Here is a 16859-nt window from a genome sequence, read left to right as displayed (position 1 = left end):
TGTTTTTCTTTAACACAACTCACTGTTTCCTATTCTTGAGCCAATTTTTAATAATCCAATTGGGCACTGTCCTTCTATCCAATCAACCAACTCTTTAGTTCAAAATTCTTTAAGGACACAATGACTTCTCACAAACTCAAAATAGTTCAAAAGCCACCAAGGGCACTGCAGGGTCTGGGGTATTTTTGTGAATATTTCAAGATGGCCGCACTGCATTATTTTAGAGGTGTTCTCCAGCAAACCATAAAATGTATCTTTAAGTTTAGTGCTCCATTGGGGCAGCACGGTGGGGCAGTGGTTAGCACTGCTGCTTATGGCACTGAGGACCCGGGTCACTGTCTGTGCGGAGTTTGAACATTCTCCCTGTGTCTGCGTGGGTTTCACCTCACAACACAAAGATGTGCAAGTTAAGTGGACTGGCCACACTACATTGCCCCTTAATTGGAAAAAAATAATAATTGGGTACTCTAAATTTCTAATTTAAAAAAAGTTTAGTGCTCAATGGGCAACGCTACATCAGTCGTTTATTATGCATGATTGGTTTTTGGGTCTTTTGAAGTCCGTGGAAGCTGAATGTTGAACAAGAAATATAACAAAGAACAAACAACAATACAGCACAGGAACAGGCCGTTCGGCTCTCCAAGCCTGTACCGGTCACGATACCAATTTTTGCCAAAACCCACAGCACTTCCTTGAGCCGTATCCTTCTATACCCATCCTATCCATGTGTTTGTCAAGATGCCTTTTGAATGCGGTTAATGTATCTTCTTCCACAGCCTCCCTTGGCAACGCATTCCATGCACTCACCACCCTCTGCGTAAAAAAACCTGCCTCGCACATCTCCTCTAAACATTGCCCCATGGACCTTAAACCTATGCCCACTGGTGACTGACCCCTCCACCCTGGGAAAGAGTGCCTGCCCATCCACTCGATCCATGCCCCGCAAAATCTTGTTGATTTCTATCAGGTCACCCTCAACCTCTGTCTTTCTAATGAAAACAGTCTGAGTCTATTCAGCATCTCTGCATAGCTAATACCCTCCAGACCAGGCAACATCCTGGTAAACCTCCACTGCACCCTCTCCAAAGCCTCCACATTCTTCTGGTAGTATTGCAACCAGAATTGCGCGCAATATTCCAAGTGCGGCCTTACCAAGGTTCTCTACAACTGTCGCATGAGTTGCCAGTTTTTATACTCAATGCCCCGATGAAGGCAAGAATTCCGTATGCTTTCTTGACAACCTTGTCCATTTGTGTTGCCACCTTCAAAGATCTGTGGACCTGCACTCTCAGATCTCTCTGACTTTCTATATTCCTAATAGTTTTGCCATTTACGGTATATTTCCCCTCTATATTAGATTTACCAAAATGCATTACCTCACGTTTGTCCAGATTAAACTCCATTTCCATTTGTTTGCCCCAGTCTCCAATCTATGTCCTGCTGTATCTTCTGACATTCCTCAACACTATCTGCCACTCCACCAACCTTGGTGTCATCCGCGAACTTACTAATCAGACCGGCTACATTTTCTTCCAAATCATTTATGTACACTACAAACAACAGAGGCCAAAGCACAGATCCCTGTGGTACACCACAAGTCACAACCCATTCAGAAAAACACCCTTCTACTGCTACCCTTTGCCTTCTGTGACCGAGCCAGTTCTATATCCATCTTACCACCTCACCTCTGATCCTGTGTGACTCCACCTTTTGTACCAGTCTGCCATGAGGCACGTTGTCAAAGGCTTTACTGAAGTCCATGTAAACAACATCTACCATCCTCCCCTCATCAATCATCTTTGTCACCTCCTCAATAAACTAGTGAGTAACGACCTCCCCTTCACAAAACCATGCCGTCTATCGCTTCTGAGTTCATTTGTTTCCAAATGGTTGTAAATCCTGTCCCTGGGAATTCTCTCCAATAATTTACCTACTACCAATGTGAGGCTCACCGGCCTATAGTTTCCAGGATTATCCCTGCTACATTTCTTAACCAGTGGTACCACATTAGCTATTCTCCAGTCCTCTGGGATCTCACCTGCAGGCAATGAGGTTACAAATATGTTAGTCAAGGCCCCAGTAATTTCCTCCCTTGCTTCCCTGATTATTCTGGGGTAAATCCCATCTGGCCCAGGAGAATTATCTACCTTAATATCATTTAAAACACCCAGTACCTTCTTTTCAATGTTAACATGATCCAGATTGTCCACACACCCTAACCAAGAATCATCTTCCACAAAGTCACTTTCTTTGGTGAACACTGATGCAAAGTTCTCATTCAGTACCTCACCCATTTCCTCTGACTCAATACATAGATTCCCCCCACTGTCCTTAAGTGGTCCAATCCTTTCCCTGGCCACCCTCTTGTTTTTACATATGAATTTAAATCTTTGGGATTCACCTTAATCCTACTTGCCAAGGACTTTTCATGACCCCTCCCAGCCCTCTAATTTCCAGCTTCAGTAGCTTCCTACTTTCTTCATACTCCTCAAGGGTCCCCAACCTTCTAGACCGTACAACAGCCTCCTTTTTCTTTTTGACGAGTTCGCAATACCCTTCATAATCCAAGGCTCCCTAAACTTCCTGTTCTTATCCTTCGTTCTCTCAGGAATGTGACTTTCCTGAACCTTAATCAACTGTCGCTTGAAAGACTCCCACATGCCCTCCAACAGCCGCATCCAATCCAAATTCTTCAATTCATGTCCATATGATATCGTAATTTGCCTTTCCCCGCATTTGCACCTGAACGCCAGGGGTACCCTCACCCCTGTCCAAAAGTTCCTGAAAACGTACGGAATTGTGGTCACTACCCCCAAAATGTTCCCCTTCTGAAACCTCAACCACAGGTCCAGGCTGATTCTCCAATACCAGATCCAGTACTGCCCCTTCCCTAGTTGGACTATCTACATACTGCATCAAGAAGGCTTCCTGGATATACCTTACAAACTCTGCCCTATCCAAGCCCCCAGCACTAAGTGAGTCCAGTCAATATCGGGGAAATTAAAATCCCCTACCATAACACCCCTGTTACATTTGCACCTATCCAATATCTCTCTATCTGCTCCTCTATCTCTTGCTGGCAGTTGGGGGGTCTGTAATAAACGCCCAAATTTCTAATTGCCCCCTTCCTGTTCCTGAGCTTTACCCAGATTGCCTCATTGTATGAGCCCTCCAAGGTGTCCTCCCGCAGTACAGCTATAATATTCTCCTTACCCAGTAATGCTACACCCCCACCCTTTTTACATTCCCCTCTATCTCTCCTGAAGCATCTATATCCTCCAACATTCAGTTGCAAATCCTGCTCTTCCTTTAACAATGTTTCTGTGATAGCCATAACATCATGGGCGGGATTCTCCCCTACCCGGCGGGGCGGGGGATCCCGGCTCCGAGGAGTGGCGTGAACCACTCCTGTGTCGGGTCACCCCAAAGGTGCAGAATCCTCCGCACCTTCAGGGGCTAGGCCGGCACCGGAGTGGTTTGCGCCGCGCTGGTCGGTGGGGAAGGCGCCACGCTAACCGGCACCGAAGGGCCTCCGCCGGCTGGCGTGAGTTTGCGCATGCACGGGAGCGCCAGCATGTTCTGGCATCATCCCAGCACATGCGCAGGGGGGATCTTCTCCGCATCGGCCATCGCGGACTGTTACAGCGGCCGACGTAGAGGAATTGAGTGCCGCCACGGCACAGGCCCGGCCACGGATTGGTGAGCCCCGATCGTGGGCCCGGCCACCGTGGGGACACCGTCCTGGGCCAGATCACCCCGCGCCCCCACCCCCCTCCGAGGACTCAGGCGGCCGCCCGCGCCGCCGGGGTTCCGCCGGTAAGTACCTACTCTAATTTACGCCGGCGGGACCAGCCAAAAACAGGCGGCCACTTGCCCATCGCGGGCCGGGGAATCGCCCGGTAACCGCTGCCAGTGGCCGCCAACCAGCGCGGCGCAATTCCCTCCCCCGCCAAATCCCCAGCGCCGGAGAATTTGGCAGCCAGTGGTGGCGGGATTCACGCTGCCCCCGACAAGTCTCCAACCCAGCGGGGAGTCGGAGAATCCGGGCCCTATAATTCCAAGTACTGGTAAGTGCACTAAGTCATCTGCCTTAGCGCTATACTTCTGGTGTTGAAACAAATACACATCAAACCATTGCGTTTGAGCAGACAGGGTGATGTTATTCTCTTATTTTTTATCCTCTATTTCCCCTTCCGTTATTAAATGTTCCAAGCCAGCGCTCTGGTTCCCATCCCCACTGTCAAACGAGTTTAAATCCTCCCGAGTGACTCGAGCAAACCTCTCAGCCAGGATATTGGTGCAAGCAGTTTAGATGCTACTCGTCCTCCTTGTACAGGTCACACCTGCCCTGGAAGAGATCCCAGAAATCTGAAACCCTCCCACCTACACCACACGTTCAACCACGTATTTAGCTGCAGTATCCTCCTATTTCTAGCCTCACTGGCACGTGGCACAGATGTAATCCTGAGATTACAACCCGAGAGGTCCTCCTTTTTAGATTATTGCCTAACTCCCTGAACTCCTTCTGCAGGACCCCATCACTCTTCCTGCCTCTGTCATTAGTTCCTATGTGTACTACGACCTCTGGCTGTTCAGCCTCCCTCTTCAGGATGTCCTGTGTCCGTGCAGAGACATCCTTGATCCTGGCACCAGGAAGGCAACATACCATCCTGGAGTCGCTTTCCCATGCACAGAGGCGCCTACCTGTGCCCCTTATTATGGAGTCCTCTATAACTATCGTTCCCCTGCACTTTGCTCTCCCCTGGTGAGCATCAGAGCCAGTTGTGGTGCTACTGTTCAGCCTGCTGTTGTTTTCCCCTGATAGGTTATCCCCCCCCAACAGTATCCAAAATGGTATACCTGTTAGAGAGGGGAGCAGCCACAGGGCATTCCTGCACTGTCTGCCTGTCCTTTCTAGCAGTCACCCATCCGTCTGCCTGCACCTTGAGTGTGACCACGTCTCTGTAACTCCTATCTATGATGCTTTCCGCCACCTGCATGCTCCTAAGTGCATCCAGCTGTTACTCCAACTGAACCACATGGTCTGTGAGGAGCTGCCATTGGTTACACTTGCTGAAGATGTAGTTGATCGGAATGCTGGAAGTGGCATGGATCTCCCACATCTCACAGTTGGAGCACTGCACCCCGCTGAGTGACATTTAAGTCACTAGTTAATTAATTCAAAATAATTGCTTAAATCATTATGGTCCATGGCACCAGAACTTTCCTGTGGAATTAAATGCGAAACACTAATCTCTGCCCTCAGGTTTAGTCACTCCTCTGCCGAGTTAAGTAATTTGTTTTAATTGTTTTTTTTCAATGTTTTTGTTTCGAATTTAACACAGATTCCCGACCAGCCCATCAGGTAACAATTTTACTGTGACATCACTTTGTTTCCCCTCCCCCCCCCCCCCCCCCCCACACAATGTGAAAACACACAAATACCACTTACCCTCTCAGACTGCAGTCCCAATTTCTCCCGCTCTGCTCCCAATATGAAGGACTCACCTGCCTGACCTCGTTTTGACAGCTCTCGTATTGTGTGATTGATCAGGGCAAAATTCTACTCCATGCCTCCCCAGTACTGTTTCTCCATTTCAAGCTTTTTTTTCTATTTCAGAGAAAGTTCAGGAAGAAATTGATCAAGTGACAGGAGCTGGAAGATGCCCCAGAATAGAGGACAGGAAACACATGCCCTACACTGACGCGGTGATACATGAAATCCAGAGGTTTGCCAACATTGCCCCCTTGAACCTTCCTCATTCAACAACTGTGGACGTGCACTTCAGAGGATATTTCATTCCAAAGGTAGGTTTTAACTGGACAAGTGAGATGTAAGTTTTACAATTTGCAGAATATCCTTCTAAATAAAAACAGGGTAGGCATTGACACAGTGATATTGTCACTGAACTAATAATCCAGAGACCCAGGCTCATGCTCTGGGGACCGGGTTTGAATCCCACACTGCAGATGGCGAAAGTTGAATTCAGAAAAAAACATTGAAGGATTAAAAGTCTACTGATGACCATTTTTCGATTGTCATAAAAACTCACCTGGTTCACTAATTTCCTTTTCAGGGAAGGAAATCTGCATGTGATTCCAGACATGTGATTCCCTTCCGGTAGCCCGGATGAGTAGGTTCTTCGAGGAGGTGGAGGACAGATGTGGGCGGTGTGGGGGTCGCCCAGCCAACCATGTTCATATGTTTTGGCAATGTCCGAAACTGATGGAATTCTGGCAGGGATTTGCAGATATTATGTCAGAAGTCCTGGAAGGTAGGGTAACTCCGAGTCCAGAATGAACAATATTTGGGGTGTCGGAAGATCCTGGGGTAAAGGGGGGGGAGGGAGGCCGATATTCTGGCCTTCTCATCCCTGGTGACCCGGAGACAGATCTTGCTGAGATGGAAGGACTCGGAGCCCCCGAAATCAGGAGTGTGTGTCAGTGATATGGTAGAGTTTCTCAGTCTGGAGAAAATCAAATTCGCTCTGAGAGGATCAATACAGGGATTCACCCGGAGTTGGCAGCCGTTCATCGATTTCTTTAACAAAAACTGAACGTCAGCAGTAAGGGGAGTAAGGGAAAAAGGGGGGGGAGAGGAAAATAGGAGGCATGGAAATGTTAAATAAGGACAGGGAGTTTAGTATATGGGTAATTGGGGATAGGGTGCGAGAAGTGGGGTACGTGGTCTATTGTTTCTGGTTATTTTAGGGGGTATTTTGTGCGCCGACCTGTGCGGTTGTTTTAGAGATGTCAATATGTTAAATTGTGACAATTACAAATGCTTCAATGAAATATTTTTTTTTAAAAAAAGGTCTGGCCTACATGTGGGGCAGGATTCTCTCAGCCTAGGGACGGGTCAGAGAATCCCCGCGACCAGCACGAATCGCACCACACCGCCCAGACGGCAGCATGCAATTCTCCGCCGAGCGGAGAATCGGTGCGATTGGCGCCGGCATAGTTGGTGCAGTGCTGGTCGGGGGCCGCTCTTCGCGGCCGGCCCGCCGATTCTCGGCCCGAGCGGCCATCGTAAAAACACCGAGTCCGGCACAATCCACACCTGCTCTCAGCCGGCAGGAACTCTGCGTGGAAGGTTCGGGGGGGGCAGCCTCTGGGGGGTGGGGGGTGGCTCCGATGTGGCCTGCCCTGAGATCGGGGCCCACCAATTGGTGGGCCGGCCTCTCTGTCTGGCGGCCTCCTTTCTCTCATGCCGGCCACTGTAGACCTGCGCCATGTTGCGTCGGGGTCGGCGCATTGAAGGCAGCCACTGCACATATGCGCGTTGGTGCCGTGCTGGCCACCTGTAGGGACCAGAATTGCTGAACCTGAGGCCGTGTTGACGCTGTCGGAAAACGCCCGTGATTCCAGACTCACAGCAATGTGGATGACAGTTTAAAAAATGCTCTCTGAAATGGCCTCACAAGCCACTTAGTTCAAAGGGATTACGGATGGGCAATAAATTATGTCCCAGCCAGCGATGTTCAGATCCCATGAACGAATTTAAAAAGACTAATTTTAAAGTGCAGCAACTTGGATATTATCATTTTGGTTCTAAGGAATTGTATTAGATTTAACAACAATATGGTGACAATCATAATCAGTTTCAACCTCCACCCCCCCCCCCCCCCCCCCCCCCCCCCCCGCCCCCCGACCCTCCCATTCACTCTCCATTGAAGTCAGGCGCATGCCCAGAGTCAGAATTGTTTTGCTTGTTTTCAGGGAATGTACGTGATTCCTCTCCTGACCTCAGTGCTGTTCGATAAAACTCAATGGAAGAAACCAAACGAGTTTGATCCGGCTCACTTCCTGGATGCTGAAGGGAGATTTGTGAAGAACAAGGCCTTCATGCCTTTCTCTGCAGGTAATGGATGCGAGGACCATGTGTGTTCCTTTCTTTTTTGTTGCACATTTTTACTCCTCAACATGCTAATGAGGCACCGTTGGGAACAGTTTTTAGTTGGAACCTTTTTCTGCCATCACCATAGAGAGACAAATCTCCCTTTTCACTTCTGAGCTTCTCTCCTGACTGTTGCATGGAATGGGATCATATTCCCCGCACGCCTCGCGGTTAAGGTGGTGACGGTGGCTGGTGACTTTCCGTCACCAACGAGAGTGGCAGTTTCCCACCTCATTCCTCCACCCTGTGGTTTATGGCAGGGATGTCTTATTGGACATTGCGGCAATTATTCCAAAAGTGGCATGTCAGCAATCGAGGCGATTACCGAGTGTACTGAACGATTCTGGCAGGGTTGTGTCAGAAGCACGGGAGCATACAGCAGCAAGCAGAGCATCCTCGGGGCACGGTAATATTACTGGGCTGCTGGTGATCCAGAGGCCTGGACTAGTGATCCAAGGACAATACAAGGATTTATATTTGATTAATACATCTGGAATCCTGAGGCAGGAGTCCCCTCAAGATCTTATATATTTGCGTAACACCCTCTCTCATTCTTCGAATGGCTATCCCGACAGTGCAGAAGCAGGTCATTCAGTCCATCAAATCTGCACTGTCCCTTTGAAAGAGCATCCTGCCTAGGCCCATTCACCTGCCCGATACCTTAACCTATCCTTTGGGCACTATGGGACAATTTAGCATGGCCAATCCATCTAACCCATGTATCTTTTGGCTGTGGGAGGAAACAGGAGCACCCAGAGGCAACCCACCCAAGTTAATGTAGAAGATCTTCATGAATGGCAGTATAAACTTGAGGGGCCGAATGGACTCCCAATTGCTCCTGCTATGCTCCCTGGGAAACAAGAGACACTACTGAAAATTAAATTGCCTATCGTTTGCTGGCAGTGCAGACTTTTTCAGAAATAGAATGTTTTGAACTTTGTTGCCTCTGTGTGCTGACCATCCCCTGTTGTGTTTCAGGTCGGAGGGTGTGTGCCGGTGAGGCTCTGGCGAAGGCCGAGCTCTTCCTATTCTTCACCACCCTGCTGCAGAGGTTTCAGTTCCAAGCTCCGCCCGGGGTAACTAACCTGGACCTCTCACCAGACGTTGGAGTCATACTGAACCCAAAACCTCACCGGGTCAGCGCTGTTCTTCGCTGATGGCCAACGTGTCAGTCCCTCGAAATATTTCACTGCTGCATTTATAGATAATTTTTAAATATATTTTAATTAAATGCATTTTCACATAAACGCAAAATGTTAGAAGGACAACACATCAGTTCAATAAAGAACCACAACCCTCTTCCTCCCTGACACCAACACCCTGCCACATCCCGCCTTCCCTATTTTAACCCCCTGAACCCATCTCCCCTTGCTGATGCCTCAATCCTCTTTAAAGATATCGATAAACAGTTTCCACCTCCGCGTGAACACCTCTGCCAGCCCTCGCAGAGCAAACTTGACCTTTTCCAGCCACAGGAATTGTGCCAAGTTAGGGCAGCACGGTGGCGCAGTGGTAAGCACGGCTACCTTATGGCGCTGAGGTCTCAGGTTCGACCAGCCATGTTCAAGGACCCGTGACCTCCACCTGAAAGACGACACTCAGCCTAGGCGAACCAGACAACCTCCAGCCGCCACACGTGGGGAACCAGATAAAGGACTTATCTAACCTGCACAGAGCCGGTATCTTGGAAATAAAGTGAAGGTCGATTAAACTGCTCAATATAGTTTAATGTGCAATTGCGTGTAATTTATCAAGTATAGAACTAATCTTATGTTCAATAAATAAACTCAGTAAGAAGTCTTACAACACCAGGTTAAAGTCCAACAGGTTTGTTTCAAACACCAGCTTTCGGAGCGCTGCTCCTTCCTCAGGTGAGAATTTCACCTGAGGAAGGAGCAGCGCTCCGAAAGCTGGTGTTTGAAACAAACCTGTTGGACTTTAACCTGGTGTTGTAAGACTTCTTACTGCGCTCACCCCAGTCCAATGCCGGCATCTCCACATAATAAATAAATTGTGATTGTACTTAAATACTGGTTAGAACATAAGAACATAAGAACTATGAGCAGGAGTAGGCCATCTGGCCCCTTGAGCCTGCTCCGCCATTCAATGAGATCATGGCTGATCTTTTGTGGACTCAGCTCCACTTTCCGGCCCGAACACCAGAACCCTTAATCCCTTTATTCTTCAAAAAACTATCTATCTTTACCTTAAAAACATTCAATGAAGGAGCCTCAACTGCTTCACTGGGCAGGGAATTCCATAGATTCACAACCCTTTGGGTGAAGAAGTTCCTCCTAAACTCAGTCCTAAATCTACTTCCCCTTATTTTGAGGCTATGCCTCCTAGTTCTGCTTTCACCCGCCAGTGGAAACAACCTGCCCGCATCTATCCTATCTATTCCCTTCATAATTTTAAATGTTTCTATAAGGTCCCCCCTCATCCTTCTAAATTCCAACGAGTACAGTCCCAGTCTACTCAACCTCTCCTCATAATCCAACCCCTTCAGCTCTGGGATTATCCTAGTGAATCTCCTCTGCACACCCTCCAGTGCCAGTATGTCCTTTCTCAAGTAAGGAGATCAAAACAGAACACAATACTCCAGGTGTGGCCTCACTAACACTTTATACATGCAACATAACCTCCCTAGTCTTAAACTCCATCCCTCTAGCAATGAAGGACAAAATTCCATTTCCCTTCTTAATCACTTGTTGCACTTGTAAACCAACTTTCTGTGACTCATGCACTAGCACTCCCAGGTCTCTCTGCACAGCGGCATGCTTTAATATTTTATCATTTAAATAATAATCCTGTTTGCTGTTACTCCTACCAAAATGGATAACCTCACATTTGTCAACATTGTATTCCATCTGCCAGACCCTAGCCCATTCACTTAACCTATCCAAATCCCTCTGCAGACTTCCAGTATCCTCTGTACTTTTTGCTTTACCACTCATCTTAGTGTCATCTGCAAACTTGGACACATTGCCCTTGGTCCCCAACTCCAAATCATCTATGTAAATTGTGAACAATTGTGGGCCCAACACGGATCCCTGAGGGACACCACTAGCTACTGATTGCCAACCAGAGAAACACCCATTAATCCCCACTCTATGCTTTCTATTAATTAACCAATCCTCTATCCATGCTACTACTTTACCCTTAATGCCATGCATCTTTATCTTATGCAGCAACCTTTTGTGTGGTAACTTGTCAAAGGCTTCCTGGAAATCCAGATATACCATATCCATTGGCTCCCCGTTAACTACTGCACTGGTAATGTCCTCAGAAAATTCCACTAAATTAGTTAGGCATGACCTGCCCTTTATGAACCCATGCTGCGTCTGCCCAATGGGACAATTTCTATCCAGATGCCTCGCTATTTCTTCCTTGATGATAGATTCCAGCATCTTCCCTACTACCGAAGTTAAGCTCACTGGCCTATAATTTCCTGCTCTCTGCCTACCTCCTTTTTTAAACAGTGGTGTCACGTTTGCTAATTTCCAATCCACCGGGGCCACCCCAGAGTCTAGTGAATTTTGGTAAATCACCATTAGTGCATCTGCAATTTCCCTAGCCATTTCTTTTAGCACTCTGGGATGCATTCCACCAGGGCCAGCCGAATTTCTCCTAAATCCCCATAATATCTCCAATGCTGCCCACCGGGTCTGAGATATGTAATAACAGGCCGTCCGTATGCAGCAAAACGCTATGTTCAGCACCCTCCTGCTCAGTCCCTCTCCAATCCCTCGATGTCCTTAGCACCATTGCCAACAGCTCTATTGCCAAGGCGAAATGCAACGAGGAAAGCTGGCACCCCTGCCTCGTCCCACAGTGTAGCCGGAAATACCCCAAAATCACTTAGTTGGTCCGAATGCTTGCAACTGGTGCCTTTATATAGCAGCCAGATCCAATCCACAAAGTCCTGCCCGAACCCAAACTGCCCCAGCACCTCCAACAAATACGCCTTCTCCACCCGATAAAAAGCCTTCTCTATGTCCATCACCACTGCTACCTCTACCTGGTGCCACTCCGAAGGCATCATAATCACATTGAGTACAAAGACCAAAGAAAAGTACAGCACAGGAACAGGCCCTGCTGCCCTCCTAGCCCGCCTGACCATGCTGCCTGACTAAACTAAAATCGTCTACACTTCCTGGGACCGTCCGTATCCCTCTGTTCCCATCCTATTCATGTATTTGTCAAGATGCCCCTTAAATGTCACGAGCTTCTCAGCTTCCACCACCTCCTCCGGCAGCAAGTTCCAGGCACCCACTACGCTCTGTGTAAAAAACTTGCTTCGTACATCTCCTCGAAACCTTGCCCCTCGCACCTCAAACCTAAGCCCCCTAGTAATTGACCCCCCTCTACCTTGGGGAAAAGCCTCTGACTATACACTCTGTCTACGTCCCTCATAATTTTGTAGACCTCTATCAGGTCGCCCCTCAACCTCCGTCATTCCAGTGAGAACAAACTGAGTTTGTTCAACCGCTCCTCATAGCTAATGCCCTCCATACCAGGCAACATCTTAGTAAATCTCTTCTGCACCCTCTCTAACGCCTCCACATCCTTCTGGTAATGTGGCGACCTGAATTGAACACTGTACTCCAAGTGTGGCCGAGCTAAGGTTCTATACAGCCGCAACATGACTTGCCAATTCTTATACTCAATGCCCCGGCCAATGAAGGCAAGCATGCCGTTTGCCTGCTTTACTACCTTCTCCACCTGTGTTGCCTTTTCAGTGACCTGTGGACCTGTACACCTAGATCTCTCTGACTTTCAATATTCTTGAGGGTTCTATCATTCACTGTATATTCCCTATCTGTATTAGACCTTCCAAAATGCATTACCTCACATTTATCCGGATTAAACTCCATCCACCATCTCTCCGCCCAAGTCTCCAAATGATCTAAATCCTGCTGTATCCTCTGACAGTCCTCATTGCTATCCGCAATTCCACCAACCTTTGTGTCGTCTGCAAACCTCACATCACTCCGGGAGGAATGCTTCTGAAAGACTACAATGGGCATCGGATCCAAACTTTGGGAGAATGCGAGCTTGATGTCACCGTCAAAGATGCACAGAATACTCCATGGTGGAGACAGAGTGTGAATCGCTCATTGGGGTCCAGGCATGTGAAGAGCCCGGGCTCGTCAAGAGGGTGTACACAGCAGAGTGCATGGCACCCCGCCGACATATCTTGCTGGAGTCGATCTTAAAGACACGTCCGGAGATATTTCAAGGGTTTGGCACCCTGCCCTTCACTTATCACATAGAGCTAAAAAGGAGGATGCCAGACCGGTGATGCATGTGCCAAGATGGGTGCCTGCTCCGCTGAGGGAGAAGTTCAAAGCTGAGCTTCAGCGGATGACAACCCTGGAAGTTGTTAGGTGAATAGAAGAGCCCACTGACTGGGTAAACTCAATGGTATGCGTAAAGAAACAGAATGGAGACCCGAAAATTTGCATGGACCCCAAGGATCTTAAGACAAACATTAAAAGGGAGCACTAGCCTATCCCAAAGAGGGAGGAAATTGCATGCAAATTGGCTGGAACAACTTGCTTCAGCAAGCTGGATGTGTCACAGAGTTTCTGGCAGCTTAAGCTCAATGAAGCAAGCACAAGACTTTGCACCTCTGTTGGTGTAAACTTTCTAATGGAATATGAATTAATGATTACTTTTTGCTGCATGGTGTTTTCCTACTGAGACAGTAAACTTTGGACTAAGAGTGACTCTAACAGATGTATCTTCCAGAAACAATGGGTCAATGATGACCGGTTATTCTAAGCTCTCAAAACAGCTGCGACTGGCAACTCATGACCTTATGACCGTATGTAATCACATGACAGCATATGGAATGAACTGAGATAATAAGAGAATAAGAATTGATAGCCATAAATATAGAATGAACTGCGGTACTAAGAGAATCGATTGGCTATATATAAATCAAAATGTGAACTAATTATGCTTTTGAAAGGGTATATTAACCCACTTTAAACCACAGCCCAATGAGATAGTGTGCCGACATGATGGAGGGCCCAGGACCTTTCTCCCAGACCTCTGCGACAATAAAAAAAAATTTCAAAAAAATATACTTTATTCATAAATTCTCTAATAAACATTACAGAACATTTCTTATTGTCTTGACTGTATATTTCCATCAAGGTTACACATTCCCTTAACTTTATTTCATTCAATTGGGATGACATTACACACATATCCCCCTTTGCATTACAATTCTTTCTTAAATATTTACATTGTCATGTTTCTTTTACAGTAAGAAGTCTTACAACACCAGGTTAAAGTCCAACAGGTTTCTTTCAAACACGAGCTTTAGAAGCACTGCTTCTTCCTCAGGTGAATGTCCAACCCCAGTACTTTCTCCAGCCCTGGTAGAAGCCCCCTTCCCCCAGTTAGCGGCATGGCTGTCGGTGAAGTATGGCGGTGCTGGACACTGCCCCGGTGAGGATGGAGCCAGAGGCGGAGCCCACCGGGGTTACAGGACAGTACCTGGAAGCAGCTCGCATCACCACTTCCAGGTCACAGGTTACATTGGGTGGATACAATGGTTGCAGTGTCATGCATTGAGGTGAATACATTCACCATAGGTTCACTGAGGGAGAATTCACAATGTCAAAACTACCTAACAGCACCACTTTCGGGACTTGTGGGAGGAAACCGGAGTATCCGGAGGAAACCCACACAGGCACAGGGACAACGTGCAGATGCCACATAGACAGTGACCTAAGCTGGCAATCAACCCTGGGACCCTGGTGCTGTGAAGCAACAGTGCCAACCACTGGGCTAACATGCCCCTGCTATAATATGTCATGTGTTCTTTGCCAGCGGAGGTAGTAGAGGCGGGCATAGCATCATTTAAGATGCATCTAGACAGATATATGAACGGGCGGGGAACAGAGGGAAGTAGATTCTTGGAAAATAGGCGACAGATTTAGATAAAGGATCTGGATCGGCGCAGACTGGGAGGGCCAAAGGGCCTGTTCCTGTGCTGTAATTTTCTTTGTTCTTTGTTCTTTATGTGTGTTTTATTCTGAGATATCTTTGTTTCGTCGAGATATTCCTGGAAGAGAGAATATTTTATCTTAACGCCACGTCAATAATTAGCATAGCTGATTTAAACTCTTAATATGATTTAAAATTTATTTTATTGAGTTCAACTCAATAAACATATCTTGCTGGATGGCGTAAAGTTGATAGAACTCTGATATCCAGACTCCCCAAAGGCTGTCCACCATCTACAAGGCACAGGTCAAGAGTACGATGGAATACTTTCCTCTTGCCTGGATGAGTACAGGCCTCACACTCGAGAAGCCCAAATTATCCTGGACAAAGCAGCGTGTTTGATTGACAACCCATCCAACACCTTAATCATTCACTCCCACCAGCGCACAATGGCCACAGATTGAACCATCTACAAGGCAAAATGCAGCAACTCACAGAGGTTCTTTCAAGAGCACCTTCCAAGCCCATGACCTCTACCACCTAGAAAGACCATGATACATGGGAACACCACCAGCCTATCTTGGAAATATGTATCCATTCAGTCACTGTACCTGGAGCAAAATCCTGAAACTCACAAAAGCATTGGGGGTGTTCCTAATCCACTACTACAGTGGTTCAAGAGGGCAGCCCACCACCACCTTCTGAAACTCGGGATGGATATTTGTGTCGGCCTTGCCAGCGGTACTCACATCCCAGGACCAAACAAGTTAAAAGAGTGGCGCACAAAGATGCTGACAATAGAACTGAATGATGTATAAAATTAGAACAAAACAAATCCGTCGCAAACTTTTTGAAAGCAAATTTAGAGTACCCAATTCTTTTTTTCCAATTAAGGGGCAATTTAACGTGGCCAATCCACCTACAATGCACATCTTTGGGTTAGAACATAGAACAGTACAGCACAGAACAGGCCCTTCGGCCCTCGATGTTGTGCCGAGCAATGATCACCCTACTCAAACCCACGTATTCACTCTATACCCATAACCCAACAACCCCCCCCTAACCTTACTTTTAAGGACACTACGGGCAATTTAGCATGGCCAATCCACCTAACCCGCACATCTTTGGACTGTGGGAGGAAACCGGAGCACCCGGAGGAAACCCACGCACACACGGGGAGGACGTGCAGACTCCGCACAGACAGTGACCCAGCCGGGAACCGAACCTGGGACGCTGGAGCTGTGAAGCATTTATGCTAACCACCATGCTACCGTGCTGCCCCGGGTTGTGGGAGTGAAACCATGCAAACAGGGGGAGAATGTGCAAACTCCACACAGTGACCCAGGGCCGGGATTGAACCTGGGTCCTCAGCGCCGTAGGCAGCAGTGCTAACCACTATGCGTTTGGTTATAACAAGTATTTATTCTTAACACATGGGCAGGTAACCAACAAACCTATGTATAGATAATTATATCTGATTACTTTGGAGCTAAGGTGAGATGCGACTGTCCTGTTGTCCATCCTCCTACCAAGTTCCAGTGTCTCGTCAATCAGCCGATGTATATAACTGGCTCCATGTGTGACTGGTTCCACCTACTGGCCGGAGAACATAACTGTCCCTCAAAGTATTGGGTGAAAGAATCGGAAGGTAAGAGAGAGTGCCTGAGGCGCTTCTCAGCCCAATCAAAGGAGAAGGTCAGGTTTTTCCCTCTTATTTTTCCTCCTAGGGTTCTTTTTTTCTGTTTTCAGTTTCTTTTCTTTTCCTCGGGGTTTTTTGCGGATTTCTTTCCTGTTTTTCGTTCCCTCTGAGGGGGGGCTTAGTAACGGCTGCATCTCGTGAGGTTGCCACAAACGTGCCAGCACTTCGGGCTTATCAGCCCAATTGAAGGAGAACCACGTTTTTCTTTCTTTTTTTTGCTCGTGATTTTTTTTTCGCTTTATCGTTCTTTTTTCTTATGTTTTTTGTTGGGTTTTTTACTCTTTTTTTTTCTCGAGTTTTTTT

General features: G+C 47.5%; 1 protein-coding gene across 1 annotated transcript in view; it reads left to right on the top strand.

The window, feature by feature from the left end:
* Positions 1-9705, top strand: part of LOC119976229 (cytochrome P450 2K1-like) — a 58200-nt gene extending 48495 nt beyond the window's left edge. Inside the window, exons 7-9 of the mRNA XM_038816575.1 lie at positions 5621-5808; positions 7720-7861; positions 8876-9705. Of these exons, the coding sequence (XP_038672503.1) occupies positions 5621-5808; positions 7720-7861; positions 8876-9054 (509 nt within the window). The 3' untranslated portion in view covers positions 9055-9705. The remainder of the gene's footprint in view (positions 1-5620; positions 5809-7719; positions 7862-8875) is intronic.
* Positions 9706-16859: the final 7154 nt, after the last annotated feature.

Source organism: Scyliorhinus canicula, chromosome 13, assembly GCF_902713615.1.
Source record: "Scyliorhinus canicula chromosome 13, sScyCan1.1, whole genome shotgun sequence".
Lineage (NCBI taxonomy): Eukaryota > Metazoa > Chordata > Chondrichthyes > Carcharhiniformes > Scyliorhinidae > Scyliorhinus > Scyliorhinus canicula.
The sequence above is the reverse complement of the archived record's forward strand: the minus strand, read 5'-3'. Positions and strand labels throughout refer to the sequence as shown.